The sequence below is a fragment of the Bubalus bubalis genome, chromosome 13 (genome assembly GCF_019923935.1).
Source record: "Bubalus bubalis isolate 160015118507 breed Murrah chromosome 13, NDDB_SH_1, whole genome shotgun sequence".
Taxonomy (NCBI): Eukaryota; Metazoa; Chordata; class Mammalia; order Artiodactyla; family Bovidae; genus Bubalus; species Bubalus bubalis.
Window position 1 is genome coordinate 2,243,796 of NC_059169.1, and position 22,380 is coordinate 2,266,175.

Here is a 22,380-nt window from a genome sequence, read left to right on the forward strand (position 1 = left end):
CCCTCTCCTTGTGACAGTGGTCAGTCAACCAGGACACTTATTTCTCCAAGGGTGATTATTCTTAAAACAGACGCCACCCAAATAAAGTTACATTCCTATAGGGTGAGGGTGTAGTGGGTTTTAGTTAAGGAAAGAATTTACTTAGCCTAAAGTCTAACGTGATTTATATCAAAGGTTAATACTTATTTCTTCTATATATTCATTAATGTGTGTTAAGGGCAGGGGATATGGAGACTTAGCAATAAACATTGGCTCAACAAATGAAAAACCCTTCACCAATACGATTTCTAATCAGCCCATTATACTTATACTAATAATTTTCTAACTTTTCTAAAGAACCTGTTTTTAGAAGGTTTAAAGCATCTCGTGCCTCTCAACAGTTGGGAGGCTGTGAGCAATCACATGTGGCCAGACAAGCCTGTCAGGCAGGCTAGAGAACCTTCAGAGGAGTTTGTAGGTTAAAACACTCTTGTCACGCCCAGGAGTTTTTATTAACTGGAGCTCTAGGTTAACGCCTTCTCCGAAAGAGGTGGTGGGGGACAGCCCCCCGTAAAGTCAGAGGTGTAGGTGAGAGCACAAAGTAGTAAAGTAGGCAGGCTCTGGTTATGAGGGTAGATGTTCGAGGATTTCCAGGGGGACTCCTGAGGCTCGATCCCGCCTTTGCGTATGTCGAGCCTCCTTCCTCATGACCTTTGCCACGGGCAGAGTACCTCACTCTGGCCCCCAACACCCCAGGAGAGCTGAGCGAAGCACTCTCAGCTCCCAGGGGCACTTCCGGCCCAGGGCCAACTCCAACCAGCGGTGTCTGTCCAGCAGCACTTTCTGCCAGGAGAGACCCCCTCTGTCAGCACTGTCCAGTTTGGGCACCCTTGGCCGGTGGTGGCTACTGAGTCCTTGAAGTGTGGCTGTGAGACTAAGGAACTGAGGCTTAATGTTAAGTTTTTAAAGAGTAGTGGGCAGTGCAGCCTTGTCGCCCCTCTCCCGACTTCTGGAAGAGCCCTGGCTGTTTTTGGCTGCGTCTCTGAGAAGGGGTAACTGCCCGTCTGGGCGGAGCAGCCTCCCCACAACTTAGCTGGCACCGTCTGACTCCTTGGAGGCCAGATGAGCAGACACATGTCAGCCCCATGGTGATGTCTCCCTAGCGTGCCAGCCCCCAAACCCCTCCGAGCCGAGCCCCCATGTCTGTGTCCAAGGCAGGCTTTCCTAGATAACACCTGACTCCACGGGGCCCACAGGGTGTAGGGGGACCCAGGATGGGCTCTGCGGCGGGAAATCAGTACTTTCTGGCGTGCGGTCCTGGACATATCACTGACCTTCTCTGAATATTAGCTCCTCACCTGCAGAGTGGTCGTTCCCGTGGTTTCCCTGCAGAGTTGGGTTAAGAGTCAGGGGTGCCCCAGGATGGGACACCTCGCAGGCGTGTGGGGAATGGGAGCTGTGTTGACGTCTAAAGCTTGTGTAGATTTGGGTGTCTCCCTGCCCCCTGGCTCTCTCCATTGAGGAGCCCAGGTTACACATAGACACAGAGGTGTGTGCGTGCGTGAGTGTGTGTGTGTGTGTGTGTGTGCATGTGTGTGTGTGTGGTTCACAGACATCCAAAATCCATTTCAAAGGGAGTTTACAAAAAGGGGCTCAAGCCACACGAATCCTGCCTAGTGAGCAGGGAGCCTGCAGACTCCTCTCAGAGCAGCTCACTGAGACAGTCGTTGGAAGCCCTGGCCCTTCCCTCTGCTCCGGAGGCTGGAGGAAGCACCTTCTAGGGGTGTGGGCCTCCCTTGAGGATCCTGCCTTCCAGGAGCTGAGAGATAGTCTCTTGGGAAACTTACTCGTGTTCCATTGACGGCTCAGCGTCGTGGTTACAGAGCTGGCTGGGTGCTCACCACGGGCGTCTCCTCTGCCCAGGTGCCTTGCACCCTCTCATCTCTTCCAGAATTAGGGCTGTGAGCATGGAAGGGAAGCTGCGTTGATTTCAGCACTGGCCAGACGTGGAGAACGTGGCTGTTCCCAGCTCCGGCTCTGGCTCCTGGGCCCAAGGAGTCTCAATCCAGCTCCTTCCAGTCAGAGCTGACCTGTTCTGGGCAATGTTAGCAGTTGTGAAAGGCAAGAAAGTCACTGGGGACTGGCCCACGGGCTGGGGACAGCTGCTTTGTGCCTGCCCCTGCCAGCAATCCCTCCTAAAGGCTTTTTCAGGGCAACGCGGCAGTGAGGTCAGCTCAGGGCTTGGTCACAGAGCTGCTGGCTGGCTCCCAGACAGGGAACGAGGAAACCAGTGCCCGTTCCCACTTGGCCCAGGCGTCCTGGCTCCTTGTTGGCTCTGCGTTGCTCTCCGGACCAGCGTCTTTGCCGGGGGCATCATAATGTTCTGTTCTTGCAGGGTCCTCAAGGTGCGCCGGGGCTCATGGGCCAGCCGGGAGCCAAGGGCGAGCCCGGTGAGATCTACTTCGACATACGGCTCAAAGGCGACAAAGGAGACCCCGGCTTCCCAGGCCAGCCCGGCATGCCAGGCAGAGCGGGCTCCCCCGGAAGAGACGGCCAACCGGGTCTGCCCGGCCCCAGAGGCTCCCCGGTAGGTGGATTCCCAGACTCTGAACGTGTGCTTGACAGATGGAGAGGTAGATAAATGAGTCATTAATATCATAACTGCCTGTTTCCACTCGGGGGTCATTGTCATAGACAGACTCGTCTCTCGTCCCCTGGGAAAGCTGTGGTCTGTAAACTCGGGAGTTGAGGACCTCGCCTTGAACAATGAGATGATAAGGGGGCCACTGTCTTCTGATGGATCTGGGGGAACTGAAAAGGTGCCCACCTGTTGGGTGGGAGGTGAAGTTTAAAGTTAATGGCGTTCAAGTCACCCTTTCAGAGAAGATTCCAGAGATAAATGCCTTCCTCTGTGGCGTGTGCCCTGGTCTGGGGGGAGGCAGGCAGGGTGATCGCTCTGCTGAGACGGAAGAATGCTGGTTTCACTGATTAACTGCAGGTTGACCTTTGCTGACGGGTCGAGGTAAATAAGTAGCACAGCCATGTTAGACCCTGGTCACTCATTTACCACGGATGCTGGGAAATGTGTGCTGGGTCGGAGCGCTGGTATGTCTGCTGATAACGCTCTCTTTTTCACTCCAGGGTTCAGTAGGATTGAAAGGGGAGCGTGGCCCCCCGGGAGGCGTCGGATTCCCCGGGAGCCGTGGCGACATCGGCCCTCCAGGGCCTCCAGGCTTTGGTCCGATTGGCCCCATTGGTGACAAAGGACAGATGGGCTTCCCAGGAACCCCCGGGGCCCCAGGCCAGCCAGGTGAGGCCCGAGGTCCTCGGGTGCTGCCCCAGAGCACCAGGAGCCTGGGCTCAGCCAGGTGCGGGTATGGGTCTGGTTTCAGTCCTGCCAGGAGGTGGACTGTGGCCTGGACAGGTCCTTCCTTAGCATTCCCATATGTCATCCCTTCCTTTATGAGCTGGGCCGGGTGATGTGTGTCGCATCTGGATGATAAGAAGTTGAATTTAAGGTAATTTCCTTGTAAATAACTATGCCATGCATGGCAGCCCTCTCTAGTATTCTTCCCTGGAGAATCCCATGGACAGAGGAGCCTGGCAGGCTCCAGTCCAGGGGGTTGCAGAGTGGGACATGACTGAAGCAACTTAGCACGCAGCACGCACACGCCGTATGTACCAGCGAAAATCAGCCCTTTATGTGGATGTTAAAACAGCATAAGCCCGAGCTCCCTTTTTCCCCGATGCGTGGCCCGTTTTGGCTTCTGTGTCTCCCAGGCCACGTCCTTCCCACCCCTCCGCTGATCTGCACACACTCAGTGACTGACCCACAGCCGCGTCGACTTGGCTATTTAGTTCCATGCTAGTTTCAGTCACCTGGCAGTTTTCGTGTCGCTCCGGGTGCCACGCATGCTGCTAAGTGACCGGAGAGGAAGCAAGCCAGAGCTCCCACCCTCCCAGGGCCCACCGCCTGGCGTCAGCAGAGGGTGTGGGGGGCAGGCTGTGTGAGGGGTCCACCGGATGTGCTCCATGGCATCACCGTCACTGGTTCATCGTCAGGGACCGCAGGGAAGGGGGCTCGCCAGGGCCCGCACGCAGCTGCTCATTGTTAGCTGACTGTGATTCATTGGAAGGACTGACGCTGAAGCTGAAGCTCCAGTACTTTGACCATCTGATGTGAACAACTGACTCATTGGAAAAGACCCTGATGCTGGGAAAGATTGAGGGCAGGAAGAGAAAGGGACGACAGAGGATGAGATGGTTCACGCGATAGACATGAGTCTGGGCAAACTCCAGGAGATGGTGAAGGACAGGGGCGCCTGGCGTGCTGCAGTCCGTAGGTCACAGAGAGTCAGACTCGACCTAGCGACTGAGTGACCACTGAGAAGAAAGGGAACACTGACATGGTTGCCTGCAAAACTTAGAAAAGAAGAGGTCAGGAGTGACCGGGACACAGAGGACAGAAGACGTGACTTTACTGAGACGTTTTAAAAGTTGGAGAAGTGAGTGAAAGGTGGCCAGGGATGATTCCCGTGGCGTGAGCAGGAAACCCCGAGGAGTGCAGTGACTCAGCAGTGGACGGTCAGAGTTTCCAGGAAGAGCTGCCCCCCGTCCCGAGCCGGTGTCCAGCCCCAAGTTTCACCAGTCTCGGCACCCGCTGGGCGCCGCCACCTCCCTGTGAAGGCACAGCGTACAGTCATCAGCTCGGTGCCACAGGAAATGCCAGCAGCCTTTGATGGAAGTCCAAACCCAGCCTTCTGTGTCGGTTATTCCTAATGTTATTGCTAGGTGATCACTAGTTACTTGGCCTTAAGTTAGGACTGACTTGTTTGCTGTTTAGCAAGGATCTGAGAAATGTCTCATTTATGATTCCTTTCGGGGCAGAACATCCTGGGCTTGACTTAGGAAGCCCCTTGGTCTTGGAGAAGGGGCCCTCCTACTCCTGATTCCTGGAGCACCGTCTCGAGTGTTCTTTGTGTTTCTTGAATCTGAACACTGCTGCTGCTAAGTGCTAAGAACGCTGCTTCAGTCGTGTCCGACTCTGTGCGATCCCACAGACGGCAGCCCACCAGGCTCCGCCGTCCCTGGGATTTTCCATGCAAGAGTACTGGAGTGGGTTGCCATTTCCTTCTCTGAATCTGAACACTTGCAGAGTGTAAATAGGAATCAGCTTTTTTTCTCGGTCAGAAACCACCACCATCAGAAAAGCCAGTGGGGTACACACAGATAGGTCTTGAGAGGATGATAAGAAGGTTCCCAAAGGTGGAATGCTCGCAGTGCCGCTGGTCAGTCGTCCACATTCTGGAAGGTCCCTGGGCCATTCCAGACCCCGGCAGCTCTGGGGTTAGAGACCCAGCTGCTCTGATCTGCCAGAGCTGTGTTTACTTTGAGGATCGTAAAAGCCTCGTTCCCAGGCCTGGAGCTGATAGCAGAGATGTGTTGGGGTCAGGCCCCGGCGGTTCCCACAGTCTGTAGCTAACGAGAGTGCCGGCCGCCCTCGGGAGGGCGTCCTTATCCTGAATTCTTTAAGGTACACGATGATTCAGTGGGGATGAGGCCCGTGGTCCTTCCCTGACACAGCTCAATCCTGACACCCAGTGGTCCTCGCAGGCACGGGCGCCTGGGGCTGGGTCTGCCCCTCCCAGCTTGCAGAGGGAAAGGAGGCTTTTCTGGGCTGCTGGCGATAACCCTGCTCGCGTCACCCGCAGAGCAGGTCCTGAAGATGACTTCCAGCAGACGGGCCTCAGAGCAGCTGAGAGCCAATCCTATCTGAGACGCTCAGAGGGGCCAGCCAGAGGGTCCTGACTTGGACAGATGGTGACCCGGGGTTGCCTTGCTCTCTGTGTGTGCAGAGTTTTCAGCTTTTTGTGACTCTTGTTTTGGACACGTAAGGGATGCCTGTGTCGACCGAATGTCCGGGTCAGTCTGGACGTTTGTGGAGAAGAGGCAGTCGGTCTCTGTGAGAGAGGCTTCAGTGGGAGGAAGGCAGGGAGGCATGTGGACAGGGCTGCTCTCCCGGATGTGAGGCTGCGGCCCTCACGCCGAGCGTTTGTTCTCTTTCCCCAGGTCCCAAGGGAGAGGCGGGAAAAGTCGTGCCCTTGCCCGGCCCCCCTGGAGCAGAAGGACTTCCCGGGTCCCCTGGCTTCCAGGGGCCACAAGGTACCCTTAGGATTCTCACCGGTTCACCTGGGGGCCCCCTGGGAAGGTGCTCCTGTTCTCCTCTGACACCAGCCTCTCCCGCCGCAGGTGACCGAGGTTTTCCTGGAAGCCCCGGAAGGCCAGGCCTCCCCGGAGAGAAGGGCGCCATTGGCCAGCCTGGGATTGGATTTCCTGGGCCTCCCGGTCCCAAAGGTGAGCCCTGCTGGAGCCTCATGAGGGGTCTTGCTCACATGCGGGTTCGGGGACTTCCCTGGCAGTCCAGTGGCGAAGACTCCGCTCGGTCAATGCACGCGGCGCGGGTTCAGTCCCTGGGCAGGGAACCAGGTTCCCATGCGTTGTGTGGTGTGGCCCAAGGATTTTTGTTTTTTAAAGATCCAGGTCTGCACTGGGAGATCTGGGCTGGTTTTCTAACCAGGCAACGGGGATGCCCCTGACCTCACTCAGGGTCCCCAGAGTCTAAATCGCCATTCCCAGTCTGCAAATACTGGTGTGATGTGTTTGCAGGGAGCAGATGGGAAAAAAAATTTGCAAAGAAGGAAAGGAACGGAGGGGCAGGACAGAGGGAGAAAGAGGAGGGGGTGGCCGGCACCATGAGTGGTCCCTGCCCCCAGCTGCTCCCCACCAGGCCCAGCCTGGTCTCATCTTCCTTGCTGACCCCCTCAAGTCTGTTCAAGTTCATCTGAGCAGGTTAAAGAAGAGGAGGATGTCAGGAATAGTGTTTTACATTGATTTACATTGATTTTTTTGACGCTTCCAAACAGGCGTTGATGGTTTACCTGGAGACGCTGGACCTCCTGGGAATCCAGGTCGTCAAGGCTTCAACGGCTTACCTGGCAACCCTGGTCCACCTGGCCAGAAGGTACGTATCGAGCATTCCCCAGATTGCTGTCCACATCGCTGTGATGAACTGGGCACATAAATCATAGGCTGCTAATCTCATGGGGTGTGTTGGGTCAGCGTGTTTTATGTGGAATAGCATCAGACAGGAAATACCAAGGGACATGGGGTGGCACGCAGTCCTGCATCTTTGCGGAGGAATCATTTTTTTCCGCTTCGCGTCTGTGCTGTTGCCTGTGTGCGTCCTGGGTCTCCGTGTGCAACGTGTCTTATCGGGAGTGGAGGAAGAAAGCAACATGAAGCCCCGAGGAGGGTGGGCAGCAGCCTCTCTCAGCTTCCGTGACATGGACATTTGGGCCCAAGGATTCGTGGTGATGGGGACTGCCCTGAGCACTGCAGGGTCCTTAGGCCCCTCCTCCGTGGCCCGAGCCACAGGCAGCAAAAGAGCTCCCCAAGTGCACGCCAGGTGTGACATCCCACAAACCTCGGCTCGGAGGGTCACCGGCTTCTCTGTGCTTCTGGTCTCCAGGGCGAGCCTGGAGTTGGTCTGCCGGGACTCAAAGGCCTGCCCGGGATACCTGGCATCCCCGGCACCCCTGGGGAGAAGGGAAACATTGGAGGACCGGGAATTCCTGGAGAGCATGGCGCCATCGGCCCCCCAGGCCTCCAGGGGCTCAGAGGTAACGTCTTACGGGCAAATCCAGCTGGTGGCAGGGAAGGGGCCTGTTTCTCGTGTGGCCTCAGAGCCCCTACGAGGCCCCAGTAAATGTTTGTTGAATGAATGATGAGAACCCTGGACAGCTTCCCGGTACCTGGTGTGGTGGGTGCTGCGCCCCGACACGGCCGTGCCCCTGTGCGAGTGGTCACTGTTTCTTCCCCATCCAGGTGACCCAGGACCACCTGGATTTCAAGGCCCCAAAGGAGCTCCGGGAGTCCCTGGAATCGGCCCCCCTGGAGCAATGGGCCCCCCCGGAGGACAGGGACCCCCAGGGTCATCAGGTGATACTGCGTTCTTCCAGAATGCCCCCTTTCCCTAACTCACAATCTGTGGCTCAAAGGGGAAGAGTCAGCCCTTTTGTGGATAATCTCTATTTTGTGGATACAGGTTTGATGGCTCAGATGGTAAAGAATCCATCTATAAAGCCGGAGACCTAAGTGTGATCCCTGGGTCAGGAAAATCCCCTGGAGAAGGGATAAGGCAGCCCACTCCAGTATTCTTGCCTGGAGAACTCCATGGGCAGAGGAGCCTGGCAGGCTTCAGTCCATGGGGTCACAGAGAGTTGGATAGGACTGAGCGACTAACACACACACACACAAAGTCAGGGATGCCATTCTCTTCCTCTCTCTGAACTTGGTTTATGTGCCAAAGACACTTCCCCTTTATTGTATATTCAGTACCTTTTTTATTTAATTCAGAAGGATCGGCGCCTCTGTCTGATGCTTCCACAGGAGGGGTAGTGAGTCGTGGGTAACACACAGGAGTCCGCGTCGTGGGTAACACATAGGAGTCCGCGTCTAGAAGCTGCTTCTGCCTTTATAACCATCATCAAGTGAGACAGTGGTGGTGGGCAGCAGAGGACAGCCAGGGAGAGCCATGCGGGGGACGCTGGGCTGAGTCTCACCACCGCAGAAGGGCTGGGGAGGAGCCTGCTGCCGATGCCCCAGCGGGCAGAGGGAGCTTGGTCTTGGGACAGGGCGTGCCCAGCGGCGGCCCCACACACCACTGTCTGAGGACGGGGAGCAGCTCCATGGCCCCCGCCCTGATGTGGCCACAGCCACACACCTTCTGCAGAAAGTCACGGGTGCACGGGGTTCAGGGCACTGCTGGACACCCCGCCAGTCCTGCTGACGCCCCTTCTCTTCCCCGTCTCAGGCCCCCCCGGAGTGAAAGGAGAGAAAGGCTTCCCCGGCTTCCCAGGCCTGGACATGCCGGGCCCCAAAGGAGACAAAGGGTCCCAGGGGCTCCCCGGCCTGACGGGGCAGTCTGGGCTGCCTGGCCTTCCTGGACAGCAGGGCACCCCCGGCCAGCCTGGCATTCCAGGTGAGCGACTGTGAGCTCCACCCACGTGGGCCTGGGGAAGTGCCTCCTGGCTCTTGTTCACGACTCTCGTTCGGCCTCCGCCACCAACATTCATGCTCCTTCTGTCCGGCCACAGGTCCCAAGGGAGAGATGGGAGTCATGGGGACTCCGGGGCAGCCCGGCTCGCCAGGACCAGCGGGCGTGCCAGGATTGCCAGGTGCCAAAGGTAAGGAGTGGTGACTTCGGAAAAGCTTGTGTTGTGTCTGTCTGGGCCCCAGTGCCTTGTGGGAAATTCTCTAATCATTGTAGGTTGTAGTTCATCCCAGGAAACCTAGGAAAGAAGAAGGTCAAGCGAGGGGTCCAGAAGTCCCCCTCATGTAACTCATGATTCATGGGGATTACAGCCTGTGCCCTACCAAAAAGTCAAAGAGAAGACAGGTTTTGGGGTTTTCTTTGTTGGCACTGTTGAGTTTTGTTTTTTTTAGAAATAGTGGAATCTTCAATCATGCAAGGTCAAAGGAACTGAGTCTTTAGAGTCAAAGTAGCAAACAGAGCAAGTTTACAAGTCTTAATTTTTATTTCCTTTCATGACATTTAGTCCAAAATAATATTGTTGTTTTTTTTTAAACAAAATTGACTTTGAACCTTAGACATAAAAGTGGTGATTTGTGTAGTTGAATGGGACAGAGTTCCCCTTCCGTTACTTCATGTAGAGTTGAGGGATCACTGTGACCAGGAGTCATGAAGGGATTTAGGAAGGAGAGAAAAATGTCATTTATTTAAATTGAGAGTTGAAGTCTCATGTGTTGGAAGTATTAGCAGGTGATGAACTCTGGAAATAGCTTATTGTCCGTCTGCCTGGTGTCACTTCCTCTGGGTGAGGCGGACGCTGGCCCTTGAGCGCCGCTTTCGGAGAGGCTGCTTGTTCTTTGTTCCTTGTCTGTCAGTTGCTTCTACTGGCCAGAAAGAATGCTGCGCTGGTCACTGCCCAGGGCCCTTGGCCACGTGTCACGTGTGCCTCCTCTCTCTGCAGGGGACCACGGCTTCCCCGGCTCTTCGGGACCCAGGGGAGACCCTGGCTTCAAGGGTGACAAAGGCGATGTGGGGCTCCCCGGCAAGCCAGGCTCCATGGACAAGGTGGACATGGGCAGCATGAAGGGCGAGAAGGGAGACCAAGGCGAGAAAGGTGACGTCGGGGAGCTCCACCTGCGGGGCGGGGAGGGGAGTGGATGGGCTTTCAGTTCTTCCCGCATGATAACACACCAACCTGTGTTTCTACCGCTTGCTTTAAGCAGACTTGCATCATCATTATTTTTTTTTTTCCTGTGTTGTACAGGACAAACTGGTCCGACTGGTGATAAAGGATCCCGGGGAGACCCGGGAACCCCAGGCGTGCCGGGAAAGGACGGTCAGGCAGGACACCCCGGGCAGCCAGGTACAGTGGGAAGTCCAAGGTTGCCCGCACGGCAGGGGCTCGTGTGGGGACGTGTTACCTGTCACTTTTCGTGGCTGTTGACCTGTTGGGTTTTTGTCTTTATGATCCCAGGACCTAAAGGTGATCCAGGTGTGAGCGGGATCCCAGGTGCTCCGGGACTTCCTGGTCCCAAAGGATCCACTGGTGGAATGGGCCTACCAGGTATGTGGGGCTTCGGCAAGGGGGCTTCTTCCAGGCGTGCCTGTGGCAGCTGTTGGGCTGCTGGGGCAAGCCTTACGTGAGGCCCACTGCTTGAGGACGTAATCCAGGGAGACGTGTCTTTTACACAGACTCACAGCCTAGGGATGGTGGGCATTTGGCTGACCCTTTGACCATGGCTTAAAAAAACAGACAAAAGCCCTCCCAGTTTAACAAGATCAACATGGGTGGTAGGCTGTGGGCTTCCTCTAGGTGTGTCTATCTGGATCCATCGAAAAGGCGATTAATTCTCCACTCAGTTTTCTCAGCACCAGAGGCTCCTGCTCTCCTGGCATTAGCTCAGAGGACTCTCCTGGGCCCTCTGCCCCGGTGCTGAGCTGGCAGCTGCCACAGAGGAGACAGAGAGCTGAGAGCTGAGGGGCGGGGCGGTCTGGCTCCCAAGGCTTCTCAGAATCTCCTGGGGCCACAAGCCAGGCCAGGAGGCCTGCTCACGGCTCCTCCCCCGGCCTGTGAGAGGCTCACTCTTTATTTAAGACATGAACGTCCAGCTGCTGTGGGCACCTATTTATAAATTAGTCTGACTGCCCACATCAGTCGTGGAAGCAGGCACACTTCTGTTCTCCATGACCTGCGTCACGCCCCCTCTGATTCATTTGGGTAGTGAAGTTTGACTGCAGAATAAAGGACGTGGAAGCCGCTTTATGCTGTTGGGAAAGTAGGCGTGGGCTGAGCGGTTAGCATATTCCTTTCCCCTTTGTAATGTGACTGTCTTTAAAAGACAGGAAGGCTGTTTCCCAGCGTCCTTCTCCCGGGCGGGATGACTGGCCCCCGCCTGGATGGTGCACAGCCCGAGAAAGGATGGATGTGTGTTCTCCCGCCTCCTTCTCTACCGGCTGCTGAGGCGCGTTCTTATTTGTAATATTAGCACCGGCTAACCATACATTCTGCCTCCGTTGTGTGTGTTTCTAGGAATGCCAGGACCAAAAGGTGTGGCTGGCATCCCCGGCCCGCAGGGCATTCCTGGCTTACCTGGAGACAAGGGGGCAAAAGGAGAGAAAGGGCAGGCGGGGCTGCCTGGCATTGGGATTCCAGGACGGCCCGGGGACAAGGTAACAGCGTCCGCTCGAAAGCTCCTCCCACCTGTTTCTGGAAGCCCCTCCCACCTATCACGTGGAAGCCCCTCCCACCCATACCCGCATAACCCCGTCCCACCTGTCTCCCTCCCTCACCAAAGGCTGCCAGGGACTGTGTAGTAAGCAGCTCTGCACAGTGAATGAATCCTAACGAAACAGTCTCCCCGCCTCCCCCAGGGAGGACCTGAGACTTGCTGAGAGCTGGAGCAGCAAATTATCATGGGGCGAAGCGAAGGAGGAACTAGAGAAGCAAAACAGGCAGCTGCTCTTTGCCACTGGGTTTCTGGCTCCTCCTCGGTTTCCAGAGTAGGCTTCGATTCCCTCTTTAGAAATGCAGAAGTGGAGTTCTGCCAGGCAGGAGTTGTTGCACCCACATGTATACAGGTGGTCATCCCCACATCCACGTGCATACAGGCGGTCGTCCCTGCGCCTGCGTGTATACAGGCGGTCGTCCCTGCACCCACGTGTATACAGGCGGTCGTCCCTGCACCCACGTGTATACAGGAGGTGCCTCCAGACCCGTGTCTGGGGCAGATACAGCATTAATGGGCCCAATCTCCACCCACAGGGAGACCAGGGCTTAGCAGGATTTCCCGGAAGCCCCGGCGAGAAGGGAGAGAAAGGAAGCACTGGGATCCCAGGGATGCCCGGATCTCCGGGCCCCAAAGGCTCCCCAGGAAGTGTTGGCTATCCGGGTAAGTGGGCCAGCCTCCTCCCGAGTTCGGGGTCCAGGGGTGGCAAAGAGAAATTCATGGTCATGGAAACTGGGTGTTCTGCTCTTTCTTAGGAAGCCCTGGGTTGCCTGGAGAGAAAGGTGACAAAGGCCTCCCGGGACTGGATGGCATTCCTGGCATCAAAGGAGAAGCAGGTAGAAACCACATTTCAGGATACGTGGGGGCCTGTGGAGGGAGGTCACAGGGCGTCAGGCTGGATGACCTCTGGATGACCTGTGGGGTCATACCTCCTCCTCCAGTTGAATAGACTGCATCTGGGGGCGCTTCCAGGGTCGTCCAAGGTCTTCACACCACTTAGACTGGAACTGGTTTTAGAAACAAGTTTTCCTGGTTGGCATGACTGATGGATACACTTTGTCTCCGCTCACTCCAGCTTTTGGGGGTCAGCACCCAGTGGTCCCTTCTGAAGGGGATTCAGGAGCAACTTCCGGGAAGCCGGGCCTGCTCGGGGAGTGGGAACGGCCCCTCAGAAGCATGTTGAGAATGGTGGTGCATTTTCTACACAGACCAGGGTGCTGACCAGTCTGACCGTTCTCTTTGAGGTCTTCCTGGGAAGCCTGGCCCCACGGGTCCAGCCGGCCAGAAAGGGGAGCCTGGCAGCGATGGAATCCCAGGGTCGGTGGGAGAGAAGGGCGAGTCAGGTACGTTGGGCGTCCATTCCCTCTCAGAGTGAGGCTGTGCCCTGGAGCGCACGTCTCCCTGAGCTTCCCGTTCCTCGCTGAGTGACCGGGGCCCGTGTAAGGTGGCGCCTGCGTTGTTCCATGCTTGCGTCTATGGATGGTGACGTGGATGCCCGGGCAGGGCGGGATGAGAAGGGGAGGAGCAGTGCTCGCTTATTCCACAGATACTTCTGGGCACCTGCCCTTGAAATGGCCTGAGCTCTTGTGGTGAGTGAAAGAGACACACGCAGAAAGCCCAGACCGTTGCTTTCTCTGCCTGGCCTTCCTCCCTTTAGACAGATGGTCCTGGGAATAGTTGCTGTCCCCTGAGTCTGCTCCTCTCCCTGATGGGGACATGGCCACTTGGGCAGAAAGTGCAGGCTGTGAGGTGCAGTGACGGCAGCCACACCTGTAATAATGCGCGTGTATATGTGGAGTTAACGGTCACGCAGATGGAGTGACATCTGATGGAAAAACCCAAATGAAACTTTTGGCCAACCCAGTAGCAAGAGGGTAACACTCAACGTGAAACAGGTGACCCCAGGTTGTGGGGATGGAGCGAGGGCGGCAGAGCTGGGAATGGGTGGCCAGAGGCTCCCTGACGGCTGGCACTGGCCTCTTTCTACAGTTCACGTTTTCATTCTATGGGCCTTAGGTTTGTATTAAGTACGTTCATTTTCCTATAAAAATACTTCATTAAAAGTGCCACCACAGCCACTTCCCTCCTTCGGATCTTGCCTCACACGCTTAATGCACATTGGTGGGCTCCCTGCTGTCTGCTGGCCCACCTGGCTCTCTGCACCACCTTTCAGAGTAGCTGTTAGTTGAATGGTCATCTGAGAAAAGCCAATTTGTGAGTCTTCAGACAATAATGGGAGATTAGTACCCATTTGTACAGGTTCTTTCTACTAAATGCTTTAGTGGTTCTGAGCTCAGACGTACTTGGGAAAACGTACCACGTTACTATATCCAGTCCACGGTGTCTTAGAACAACGGTAAGAAGACGTACTTGGGAAAGCGTAGCACATTACTATATCCAGTCCACGGTGTCTTAGAACAACGGTAGGAAGAGGTACTTGGGAAAGCGTAGCACATTACTATATCCAGTCCACGGTGTCTTAGAACAACGGTAGGAAGACATACTTGGGAAAGCGTAGCACGTTACTATATCCAGTCCACGGCGTCTTAGAACAACGGTAGGAAGACATACTTGGGAAAGCGTAGCACGTTACTATATCCAGTCCACGGTGTCTTAGAACAACGGTAGGAAGAGCTACTTGGGAAAGTGTACCACGTTACTATATCCAGTCCACGGCGTCTTAGAACAACGGTAGGAAGAGCTACTTGGGAAAGCGTAGCACGTTACTATATCCAGTCCACGGCGTCTAGAACAACAGTAGGAAGACGTAGTTGGGAAAGCGTAGCACATTACTATATCCAGTCCACGGCGTCTTAGAACAACGGTAGGAAGAGGTACTTGGGAAAGCGTACCACATTACTATATCCAGTCCATGGCGTCTTAGAACAACTGTAGGAAGAGCTACTTGGGAAAGCGTAGCACGTTACTATATCCAGTCCACGGCGTCTTAGAACAACGGTAGGAAGACATAGTTGGGAAAGCGTAGCACGTTACTATATCCAGTCCACGGCGTCTTAGAACAACGGTAGGAAGAGGTACTTGGGAAAGCGTACCACATTACTATATCCAGTCCACGGTGTCTTAGAACAACGGTAGGAAGAGGTACTTGGGAAAGCGTAGCACGTTACTATATCCAGTCCACGGCGTCTTAGAACAACGGTAGGAAGAGGTACTTGGGAAAGCGTAGCACGTTACTATATCCAGTCCACGGCGTCTAGAACAACAGTAGGAAGACGTAGTTGGGAAAGCGTAGCACATTACTATATCCAGTCCACGGCGTCTTAGAACAACGGTAGGAAGAGGTACTTGGGAAAGCGTAGCACGTTACTGTATCCAGTCCACGGTGTCTTAGAACAACTGTAGGAAGAGGTACTTGGGAAAACGTACCACATTACTATATCCAGTCCACGGTGTCTTAGAACAACTGTAGGAACGTAATTTTACTTGCAAATACAGTGAAGTGACTTCTTTGTGTCTAGCAAATAGTGCATGGTTTTGGCACAAAGAGTGGGCATTTCTTTGTGCTGCTTCTGCAGCTCGGCTGCTTTAGGAGAGGTAAGCCTGGCTTCTCACCTTTATCTTGTAGGTCTACCTGGAAGAGGATTCCCAGGGTTTCCAGGGAGCAAAGGAGAGAAAGGTAACACATTTGCTAAATCTGTTCTTCCTTTTCAGCGAACCGCTGGCTCACACAGCGCCGTCAGGGCAGGGCGGGTGGATCCAGGGAAGCCCTTGGACTTAGGGTGGCAATAGATGAGGGTCTGGGACAGTAGAGCGGACCCCATCCGCTGGTGTGTGACAAGCCCCCGCGTGCTGTGCGGTGTCTTGGATTCACAGCCTCGTGACGTGGGTGCATGTGGGAGGGACCCCAAGGAGGGTCCTTATCCTTCTAGATGGTGACCCCATTTCTTTCCCTTCTTCCTTTTCCTTACTAACCTTAAGACGGTCCTAGAATTTTGTCATTTTTTGACAAGTTTGGTGTAATAGGTTTAAAACTAAACATGCAGTTTTCTTCCTACAAGTTCTGACTTAGAAATTTTTAAAAAAACAGCTTTATTGAGGTATTACTGGCATGTAATAAACTGCATACATTTAAAAGTGTACAGTTTGATAATTCTTGATACATGTGTACTGCTGCTAAGTCGCTTCAGTCGTGTCCGACTCTGTGCGACCCCATAGATGGCAGCCCACCAGGCTCCCCATCCCTGGGATTCTCCAGGCAAGAACACTGGAGTGGGTTGCCATTTCCTTCTCCAATGCATGAAAGTGAAAAGTGAAAGTGAAGTCGCTCAGTCATGTCTGACTCTTAGCGACCCCATGGACTGCAGCCCACCAGGTTCCATGGGATTTTCCAGGCAAGAGTGCTGGAGGGGGGGTGCCATTGCCTTCTCTGATATACATGTGGACACATCCATGTAAATAACAGCATGTCTGAGATGTGAACACATCGCTGCCCTGGAAGTTCCCCGCGCTGCCTTGCCAGCCCCCTCCTGTCCCTTCCTGCCCCCTCCACCCCACTCCACCCCAGGTAGCCGTTGGTCTGCTTTCTGGCACTGTCGATTAGCTTGTACTAGCTAGGATTTTACACAGATGGAGTCCTGCAACATGTGCGTTTCAGCCTGACTTCTTTAGCTCGGCATAACGAGCCTGAGAGTCACCAGGGCCATAGTTCCACTACTGTGTCCGTCGTTCACTCCTTCTTCTGAGTCGAGCTCCTTGGGGTGGATATGACACCATGTGCTTCTTCATTCACCTGTGGATGGAACAAGCCCTTAATTTCAGCAGTGCCATACCTGCAGGCTTGTCTCCACATATGTGCAAGTCCCTTTGCCGTAGAACACGTGCTTTAAAGAGCATAAGGAATGGCAGGTTCCTGGTATCCTCAGCTTTCCTTTTCCAGGTGGGCTGTGGCGGGAGTTTGGACCGTTGTTCAGTAGAAAGGAGGGAGAAGGGCCCCCAGCTCTGGTTTCCTCCTGGGCCTTCTGGAGGCGCCTCCCTCCCCCGTGGTGCACTGGGCTTCTCTTCCTCCCTGCATTTCACCACCGTCTCAACTGTGTTTACTGTTCAGGTTCAAAGGGCGATGTGGGCTTCCCCGGATTAGCCGGGAGCCCAGGAATTCCTGGATCCAAAGGAGAACAAGGATTCATGGGTCCCCCGGGACCACAGGGACAGCCAGGATTGCCAGGGACCCCAGGCCATGCAGTAGAGGGGCCCAAAGGAGACCGCGGCCCGCAAGGACAACCCGGCCTGCCAGGTAAGGATGTTTAATGCGCTCAGAGCTGGGGCCGAAAGAGGGACAAAAGTACGCAGGTGTAACACGAATAATCAGAGTCTTGAATGAGCTTTCTGTGAGAAGCTGGCAGCTTTTTTTACCCCTTGAAACTACTGAAGACTCTGGGCCGCTGTCGCTTGGGCCTCGGTTGCTTGGTGCTTTTCTTGTGTTCTTTCTGTCAAGGAACGTGGTATGCCCGACAGGTAACCAGGGGGAGGGAGACGGGACATCACGGAGAGGACTGGACCACGAGGGCCACGCACGGTGGTGGTTTAAAACCAGCGTGACCTCTGTCCCCCTGAGCAGGGCGGCTGCCCTGCGACTCGGCCACCCCTGAGCATGGGGCCTGCGGGACACCTGACTCTGAGACTGGGGTGTTTGTCACAGCGGTTACTGCCTGCTGAGTCTTCCCTCCAGGACCTGCCTGGATGTCTTCAGGGCTCAAGATGTTGCTGTAAACTGTCGGGGGCATCTGGGTGGCAGTGCCAAGCACGCTCTAGTGGCGCTTGCAGCTCAGCCCTCCTCCGACCGCAAGTGTGTGTCTCCCGCCAGGGCATCCGGGACCCATGGGGCCTCCAGGCCTCCCCGGGCTCGAGGGGCTGAAAGGTGACAAGGGGAGCCCAGGCTGGCCGGGCACTCCGGGAGCTCCAGGGCCCAAGGGAGACCCAGGATTCCAGGGCATGCCGGTGAGTTGTCCCTTGGCAGGTCCTGTTTTTCTTTTTTTTTTTTTTAATTTAATTTTATTTTTAAACTTTACATAACTCTATTAGTTTTGCCAAATATCAAAATGAATCCGCCACAGGTATACATGTGTTCCCCATCCTGAACCCTCCTCCCTCCTCCCTCCCCATTCCATCCCTCTGGGTCGTCCCAGTGCACCAGCCCCAAGCATCCAGTATCGTGCATCGAACCTGGACTGGCAACTCGTTTCATACATGCTATTTTACATGTTTCAATGCCATTCTCCCAAATCTTCCCACCCTCTCCCTCTCCCACAGAGTCCATAAGACTGTTCTATACATCAGTGTCTCTTTTGCGGTCCTGTTTTTGAAAAGGATCGAAAGATAACACGTGTGTGTGTGCGTGTGGCGTATGCACTTGTGTGACATGCGTGTTATACTCCCGGAGCTTCTCTAACCAGTCCCTTCTCTCTGGCAAGTAGTCACGGCAGCAGCTGTTAGAACAGCCTTGCAATCTAGTTTCGCACGAACCCTCAGAAGCGAAATGTTAGAATGCTGGAAATTACAGTTCAATGCCTGGCTTAAAAACCTATGCATAAACGATGCAAAAAGGAGCCTCAGTAACAGAGAAATACACACTCAGTGTCTGTGTGTACACACGTGCGTTGTATGCGTGTTGCCGTTCAGTTGCCAAGTCGTGTCTGATTGTGCGACCCTGTGGGCTGCAGGCTCCTCTGTCCTTCCCTGCTCCCAGAGTTCGCTCAGATTCATGTCCATTGAGTCCGTGATGCCATCCAACCACCTCATCCTCTGCCACCCTCTTGCCTTCAACCTTTCCCAGCATTGGGGTCTTTTCCAGTGAGTCAGCTCTTTGCATCAGGTGGCCGAAGTTTTGGAGCTTCAACTTCAGCATCAGTTCTTCCAATGAATATTGAGTCTTGATTTCCTTTAGGATGGACTGGTTTAATCTCCTTGCTGTCCAAGGGACTCTCAAGAGTCTTCTCCAGCACCACGATTTGACAGCATCCATTTTTTGGATCTCTTTATGGTCCAGTTCTCACATCCATACATGACTACTGGATTATATGTATACATATCTACAAATACTTGTTCATGTCATTTTAGTTACCTTGTTAAAATAAAGTAAAACAAATAAATATATGTAAGAAGCAATACAACTTCTTATGTATTGTGAAAGGAACAACTATGTTGAAATATGTAGAAATTAAGATAATATTTTTAAAATATAAGAACATCACTATATTGTAAAGGAAAATAATCCTTCTTTAGTTTTTTAATGTTTCTTTTCCCATATTAAAAAGCTCTTTTAAGACAAGATAGGAAGTCAGTTCTAAAGAAAAATCACTGTGGTTGAGTGTTGGGAGGAAGGTTTTCCAGGAAGGTTCTTTGGTGTTCAGATGTTGCCACGACAGATGTTTAGGGAGTTTCGACTCTGTTCACGGCATCATGTTGTGTGGTAGGGACAGTGGGACGTCAGATTTACACCTGCTCCTGGAAGTGACCACATAGATGGATGAGCAGAAGGGACAGAGTGAATGAATGAGTGTTGCCATTTCCAGCCTCCTGATTTAAGCACGCACAGAGGTTTTGTCACTCTTTCTACATCTTTAAGAATCCAATGAGGCCCTATTTGTTCACAAAGCCACTTTCAGAACACAGAGGGGCTGTCCTGGCTTCCCCACTGCTGCCTACTTGAGAGACGTGGGTCCCTTGAGCGGTGCCTGACTGGCGTTCCCTTGTGTGTCTAGGGCATCGGTGGTTCTCCAGGAATCACAGGAGCCAAGGGTGATATGGGACCTCCAGGAGTTCCAGGGTTTCACGGTAAGACACAAGGAGATGCTGCTTGAAGACACGTTTCCCTGCCTCTAGGGCCCCAACCCTGGCGCTTCCTGCCTAGAGACTGGCATGGCTAGTATGAGATTCTGTCCTCTTTGCATTTAAACGCCCTTTCTGGATGGCAGCCCCATTCGTTGACTCTCATGCTTGGCTGTATAAAGACGTTCTGATTTCCTTCCTAAGAACCAGTGGATCACTGGCTCCTCTATGAGAAATCGTGGGGGATTTGGGCCATTCATTAATTTTTTAATGTTTTAAGCAAATGTTTATGGGGTGCCTACCAGCTTCCAGGCAATGTGATTTTAACTGAGAAATCAGGTACATGTGACTGAAAGGTGAATAAAATAAGTGCTCAGCTTGCAGGCGTCTTGCAGTCTAACTGGGGACACGTGGGAACCGGATCGTTACCAAAAGCAGAGTCGCGTGTCCCTCCACCGGTTGTGACTGTTTCAGGGTTTGCTGCGTGTTTGGAAAAATGTGACTTCTGGGGTTTCAGAGAGGAGAGTTTCCTCAAAAGTTTTACATTGCTGACTACAAGGAATGCTCTTTTCTTCCAGGAGCGTAAACTGGAAACGTGTTCACTGTGTGCGTGTGCGTGTGCGTGTGCGTGTGCGTGTGTGTGTGCGTGTGTGATGTATGCATGTGTGTTTGTAGGTGTGTATATGTATATGCAGGTACATGTGAGCATGTGTGTAAATGTTTGTGTGTATATGTATCTACTGGGTTGGCTAAAGTTCATTCGGGTTTTTATAAGGTCTTATAGAATAAACCTGAATGAGCCTCTTGGCCAACCCGATGCTTGCATGTGTTCACACACACGCACACGGATATCTTTTGGAATTCTGTGCAAAGACGATGTTGTACTTTCCTCCAGGTCAGAAAGGTGCCCCCGGCCTGCAGGGAATCAAAGGTGACCAAGGAGACCAAGGCTTCCCGGGAACTAAAGGTGAGGGGTGTGGTCGAGAGGAAACAGCACCCGAGAACGCTCAGGCCGCTCCTCGGGGTTGTTGCCGTGTGTGGCTAGTCTAGTTGACGTTTCCACCAGCGATCTGTCCCGAAAGCCAGGTTGGTTCCATCTGTGTGTGAGGTTGATCCAGCACAGAGGGGATGAGGGGCTCAAGATTCACAGACTCTCACAGGCTCTGAGGGCAGATGGAAATCAGCTGTGAAAACTCGGAGTAGAACCCGGCTTGCACGAGCAGGCTGGACCCTCTGTGGCTGGGCGGTACGAAGCTCTTTACAGAAAAGCGCCTGCCCTGGCTTCTCCACGGGGACTGGGACGTGCCCAGCGGCTCTAGAGATGCAGCTGGTCTTGGAAGGAGATGATCTCCATCCTGCCCTGGCCTCCACGGGCCGGAGCTCATTTCTAGGGCTGCGTTTCGTTTTGAAGACTGTGTCTTGATAGAGGGAGTTAGTAGCCATAATGCACTGAGATGTGGATGATTAGGGGGGAAAGTAAACAGAGAAATGTGTGAGGAGAGAGAGAAGGGAGAAAGGGGAGGAGAGAGAGAAGGGAGAGGGGAGGAGTGAGAGAAGGGAGAGAGGGGAGGAGAGAGGGAAGGGAGAGGGGAGGAGTGAGAGAAGGGAGAGAGGGGAGGAGAGAGAGAAGGGAGAGGGGAGGAGTGAGAGAAGGGAGAGGGGAGGAGTGAGACAAGGGAGAGAGGGGAGGAGAGAGAGAAGGGAGAGAGGAGGAGTGAGAGAAGGGAGAGAGGGGAGGAGAGAGAGAAGGGAGAGGGGAGGAGTGAGAGAAGGGAGAGAGGGGAGGAGAGAGAGAAGGGAGAGGGGAGGAGTGAGAGAAGGGAGAGAGGGGAGGCTGTGGAAGACCTGAAATGCGTCACGATTGCTCCGTGTATTTCAGGAGCTATTCAGGCAGCAGGAGGGTTACGTTCAGTTCAGTTCAGTCGCTCAGTCGTGTCTGACTCTTTGCGACCCCCTGGTCTGCAGCACACCAGGCTTCCCTGTCCATCACCAACTTCTGGACTTTGCTCAAACTCATGTCCATCGAGTCGGTGATGCCATCCAACCATCTCATCCTCTGTCGTCCCCTTCTCCCTCTGCCTTTGATCTTTCCCAGCATCCGTGAACAGTATGAAGAGGATTAACATTCGGTCATCGTTAAAAAATTAAGACCAGTGGCTCTGGTGTGCAGTCAGGCGGGTTTCAGGAAAAGAGATGAGAGCAAACATCCTAATTCCACGTGTCGGGCTCCCCAGGTGGGAGGCGAGGCCCTCGGAGGGTTGAGCTTCACCACAGGGAGTCTGTCGGGGCATCCCGAGTGGAGCGGACAGTTGGCACTGTTAACCTGAGTCTCTCCCAGTCCCGAGGAGGCAGGATTTTAGGTTAGATAATAGACGTGAGCAGATCCCGGAGTCTTGTGAGCGCCTGGTGACCTGTGTATCTGATCGGGATTCCCCTTTTGAGAAGCACTGCTCTTGGTTGGGTTTCACGTCAGACGCCGTTTCTGCCTCGAGTGTTGACAGTGAAACTGACCAGCGGCCGCCTTGATTCCCACAGGTCTTCCTGGCCCCCCGGGACCCCCGGGTCCGTTCAGCATCATCAAGGGGGAACCAGGGCTCCCTGGGCCCGAGGGCCCCGCGGGTCTGAAAGGGCTTCAGGGACCTCCAGGCCCGAAAGGACAGCAAGGTAAGAATAAGTTGGCTGGGCAATCAAGGGCCCATGGGGTCAGGAGGGGACTGACGTGGGCGGGCTTTCCTCTTTACCCACGTGTCTCAGGTCAATCTCTGGGTGGTGACTGTGTAAACTCGTATTTGAAGATGA

At 54.1% G+C, this 22,380-nt stretch overlaps 1 protein-coding gene across 1 annotated transcript in view; it reads left to right on the forward strand.

Moving 5' to 3' along the window:
* The window catches only part of COL4A1 (collagen type IV alpha 1 chain), a 137,744-nt gene that overhangs the window by 103,794 nt on the left and 11,570 nt on the right, over nucleotides 1–22,380 (forward strand). Inside the window, exons 25-46 of the mRNA XM_025263080.2 lie at nucleotides 2,375–2,566; nucleotides 3,121–3,289; nucleotides 6,049–6,141; nucleotides 6,229–6,333; nucleotides 6,903–7,000; nucleotides 7,508–7,658; nucleotides 7,864–7,977; nucleotides 8,852–9,019; nucleotides 9,135–9,224; nucleotides 10,032–10,184; nucleotides 10,335–10,433; nucleotides 10,545–10,634; nucleotides 11,601–11,740; nucleotides 12,333–12,459; nucleotides 12,552–12,632; nucleotides 13,041–13,139; nucleotides 15,383–15,433; nucleotides 16,862–17,047; nucleotides 17,618–17,751; nucleotides 19,515–19,587; nucleotides 20,477–20,548; nucleotides 22,117–22,245. Coding sequence (XP_025118865.1) covers nucleotides 2,375–2,566; nucleotides 3,121–3,289; nucleotides 6,049–6,141; nucleotides 6,229–6,333; nucleotides 6,903–7,000; nucleotides 7,508–7,658; nucleotides 7,864–7,977; nucleotides 8,852–9,019; nucleotides 9,135–9,224; nucleotides 10,032–10,184; nucleotides 10,335–10,433; nucleotides 10,545–10,634; nucleotides 11,601–11,740; nucleotides 12,333–12,459; nucleotides 12,552–12,632; nucleotides 13,041–13,139; nucleotides 15,383–15,433; nucleotides 16,862–17,047; nucleotides 17,618–17,751; nucleotides 19,515–19,587; nucleotides 20,477–20,548; nucleotides 22,117–22,245 — 2,614 coding nt within the window. The remainder of the gene's footprint in view (nucleotides 1–2,374; nucleotides 2,567–3,120; nucleotides 3,290–6,048; nucleotides 6,142–6,228; nucleotides 6,334–6,902; nucleotides 7,001–7,507; nucleotides 7,659–7,863; nucleotides 7,978–8,851; nucleotides 9,020–9,134; nucleotides 9,225–10,031; nucleotides 10,185–10,334; nucleotides 10,434–10,544; nucleotides 10,635–11,600; nucleotides 11,741–12,332; nucleotides 12,460–12,551; nucleotides 12,633–13,040; nucleotides 13,140–15,382; nucleotides 15,434–16,861; nucleotides 17,048–17,617; nucleotides 17,752–19,514; nucleotides 19,588–20,476; nucleotides 20,549–22,116; nucleotides 22,246–22,380) is intronic.